General features: G+C 38.7%; 1 protein-coding gene across 1 annotated transcript; it reads right to left on the minus strand.

The window, feature by feature from the left end:
- Positions 1-2,053: 2,053 nt before the first annotated feature.
- On the minus strand, positions 2,054-2,527 carry LOC130463832 (glycine-rich RNA-binding protein RZ1B-like). Its single transcript, XM_056833094.1, has 2 exons — positions 2,257-2,527; positions 2,054-2,167 (listed from the first exon to the last, which is right to left on the minus strand). Exons 1-2 carry the CDS (start codon positions 2,483-2,485, stop codon positions 2,151-2,153), a joined length of 246 nt encoding a protein of 81 aa, XP_056689072.1. The 5' UTR covers positions 2,486-2,527; the 3' UTR covers positions 2,054-2,150.
- Positions 2,528-3,869: the final 1,342 nt, after the last annotated feature.

A 3,869-nucleotide genomic window follows, 5' to 3' on the forward strand; every position in this document is an offset into this window, starting at 1 on the left:
TTTAGATCTATCTCTGTAAATCTTGATGCCCAATATGTACTGTGCTTCTCCTAGATCTTTCATCGAAAAACATTTCCCAAGCCAAATCTTGACAGAGTTCAACATAGGAATATCATTTCCGATAAGTAATATGTCGTCGACATATAATACTAGGAAAGAAATTTTGCTCCCACTGACCTTCTTGTATACACAAGATTCGTCTGCGTTTTTGATGAAACCAAAGTCACTGACTGCTTCATCAAAACGTATATTCCAGCTCCTGGATGCCTGCTTCAATCCGTAGATTGACTTCTTTAGCTTGCATACCTTTTTAGCATTCTTTGGATCCTCAAAACCTTCAGGCTGTGTCATAAATACAGTTTCTGTTAAAACGCCGTTTAAGAAAGCAGTTTTGACATCCATCTGCCATATTTCGTAATCGTAATATGCAGCGATTGCTAACATTATCCGAATAGACTTTAGCATTGCAACTGGTGAAAAGGTTTCATCGTAATCCACACCGTGGACTTGCCTGTAACCTTTTGCAACCAATCTAGCTTTGAAAACTTCAAGTTTCCCATCCTTGTCCTTTTTCAGTTTGAAAACCCATTTGCTTCCAATGGCTTGGTAGCCATCTGGCAAATCGACCAAATCCCATACTTGGTTTTCAGACATGGAGTCTAATTCAGATTGCATGGCTTCTTGCCATTGCTTGGAGCTAGGGCTCGTCATAGCTTGTTTGTAAGTCGCAGGTTCATCACTTTCAAGTAATAGAACGTCATATCTCTCGTTCGTCAAAATACCTAAGTACCTTTCCGGTTGAGATCTATATCTTTGCGATCTACGCGGGGTAACATTTCTAGTTTGACCATGATCTCTGAGTTTCATCCTGAATGTCATCTTGAGCATTCTCTAGAGTTTGTTGTTCGACTCGAATTTCTTCGAGGTCTACTTTTCTCCCACTTGTCATTTTGGAAATGTGATCTTTCTCCAAAAAGACACCATCTCGAGCAACAAACACCTTGTTCTCAGATGTATTGTAGAAGTAATACCCCTTTGTTTCCTTTGGATAGCCCACAAGGATACATTTGTCAGATTTTGGATGAAGTTTGTCTGAAATTAATCGTTTGACGTATACTTCACATCCCCAAATCTTAAGAAAAGACACATTTGGAGGCTTTCCAAACCATAATTCATATGGAGTCTTTTCGACAGCTTTAGACGGAGCTCTATTTATAGTGAGTGCAGCTGTATTTAGTGCATGTCCCCAAAATTCTAATGGAAGTTTGGCCTGACCCATCATTGACCTGACCATGTCTAGCAAGGTTCTGTTCCTCCGTTCCGACACACCGTTCCATTGTGGTGTTCCTGGAGGAGTCAATTCTGATAGAATTCCACATTCTTTCAGATGGTCATCAAATTCATAGCTCAGATATTCACCGCCTCTATCCGACCGCAGTGCCTTAATCTTCTTGCCTAATTGATTCTCTACTTCACTCTGAAATTCCTTGAATTTGTCAAAGGATTCAGACTTATGCTTCATTAGGTAGACATAACCATATCTACTGAAGTCATCAGTGAAAGTGATAAAGTAGCTGAAACCACCTCTAGCATTTGTACTCATTGGTCCACATACATCTGTATGGATTAAACCCAATAGTTCATTTGTTCTTTCTCCAACTTTAGAGAAAGGTTGCTTTGTCATTTTGCCAAGTAAACATGATTCGCATTTACCATAATCCTCTAAGTCAAATGGTTCTAGAATTCCTTCCTTTTGAAGTCTTTCTAAGCGTTTCAAGTTTATATGGCCTAATCGACAATGCCACAGATAGGTGAGACCTGAATCATCCTTTTTGGCCTTTTTGGTATTTATGTTATATACTTGTTTGTCATGATCTAATAAATAAAGTCCATTGACTAATCTAGCAGATCCATAAAACATCTCTTTAAAATAAAACGAACAACTATTGTCTTTTATTAAAAAGGAAAATCCCTTAGCATCTAAGCAAGAAACTGAAATGATGTTTTTAGTAAGACTTGGAACATGGAAACATTCTTCCAGTTCCAAAACTAGCCCGGAGGGCAACGACAAATAGTAAGTTCCTACAGCTAATGCAGCAATCCGTGCTCCATTTCCCACTCGTAGGTTGACTTCACCCTTGCTTAACTTTCTACTTCTTCTTAGTCCCTGTGAATTGGAACATAAGTGTGAGCCACAACCTGTATCTAATACCCAAGAAGTTGAATTAGCAAGTATACAGTCTATAACGAAAATACCTGAAGATGGAACGACTGTTCCGTTCTTCTGATCTTCCTTTAGCTTCAAGCAATCTCTCTTCCAATGCCCCTTCTTCTTGCAGTAGAAGCATTCGGATTCAGAAGTGGGTTGACTGACCTTCCTCTTTACAGATTTGGCGCCAGTTTGCTTAGTTGGGCTGGCCTTGTTGCCACCTTTCTTAGCATTCCTCTTCTTTCCAGATTTCTTGAACTTGCCCCCACGCACCATAAGCACATCCTGCTTATCACTTTTGAGCGTCTTTTCAGCGGTCTTCAGCATACCGTGAAGCTCAGTGAGCGTTTTGTCCAGACTATTCATACTGTAGTTCAGTTTGAACTGATCATACCCGCTATGAAGAGAATGGAGGATGGTGTCTATAGCCATTTCCTGAGAAAATTGCTGATCCAGCCGACTCATATTCTCAATGAGTCCAATCATTTTGAGAACATGTGGACTTACGGGCTCGCCTTTCTTAAGCTTGGTCTCAAGAATTTGCCTATGAGTTTCGAATCTTTCGACTCGAGCCAGATCTTGGAACATGTTCTTCAACTCACTGATGATTGTGAAAGCATCTGAGTTGATGAACGTTTTCTGCAGATCCGCACTCATGGTGGCGAGCATTAGACATTTCACATCCTTGTTGGCATCAATCCAACGATTGAGGGCTGCCTGAGTGACCCCGTCGCCTGCGGCTTCGGGCATCGCCTCTTCTAGGACATACTCCTTTTCTTCCTGCATAAGAACTATTTGCAAGTTCCTTTGCCAGTCAAGGAAGTTTTTCCCGTTCAACTTCTCCTTTTCGAGAATTGATCGAATGTTGAATGAATTGTTATTTGCCATATTAAAAACTACAATTGAAAAGAATAAACAAATAAATAACCATTCACAGTTTCTCTTAATAAACTTAAATTCTAGCATACATGCATAATTCAATGTTTATTAAGCATTTTATTCAAGTTATGTGTTCCGGCAGGTGTGAATAAAATGATTCCAAGATCCTAAAATCATTGAAGAACTAAGCACAGTTTGTCGACTTAATCCTAAAACATCTTAGGTAAGCAAAAGCCTTTTGCTAATAGTCTAGAAACTATTCTTGGTTGATAGGTACGTCTAAGAACTTATTAGGTAAACCTATCGATTTTGCCACGACATAAAAGGACTCCTTACTTATATCGTTGAGTTTCACCAAAACTAACATGTATCACAATTATTTGTGTACCTTGCTTCTTTAGGACCAATAAGTAACACCTCGCTGAGCGAAAACTATTACTAGATTGAAGTAAAGGATATCCAAGCAAGTGTATATTTTGGCATGGCACCTTATAACTCAATTTTTAAGTTTGGAACTTAAGGCTCTTACTATGTTGGTTAGATTTTAAGTGAACTAAAATCCTTAATCATGCAACATAATCAAGCTTTTGATCTCATGCATTTGAAGACATATTTAAAAGCAATAAATAACTTAAAACATGCATAAGATAAATGTGATCTAGTATGGCCGGACTTCATCTTGAAGCTTTAACTTCAAAGTCCGTCTTGAAAATCTCCGTGGGAGGCACCATTTTCTTCAAATAGGATAAGCTATAATTAAAACTAATTACAACTATTTGAT

The sequence above is a fragment of the Spinacia oleracea genome, chromosome 6 (assembly GCF_020520425.1).
Source record: "Spinacia oleracea cultivar Varoflay chromosome 6, BTI_SOV_V1, whole genome shotgun sequence".
In the NCBI taxonomy this organism is placed as follows: domain Eukaryota; kingdom Viridiplantae; phylum Streptophyta; class Magnoliopsida; order Caryophyllales; family Amaranthaceae; genus Spinacia; species Spinacia oleracea.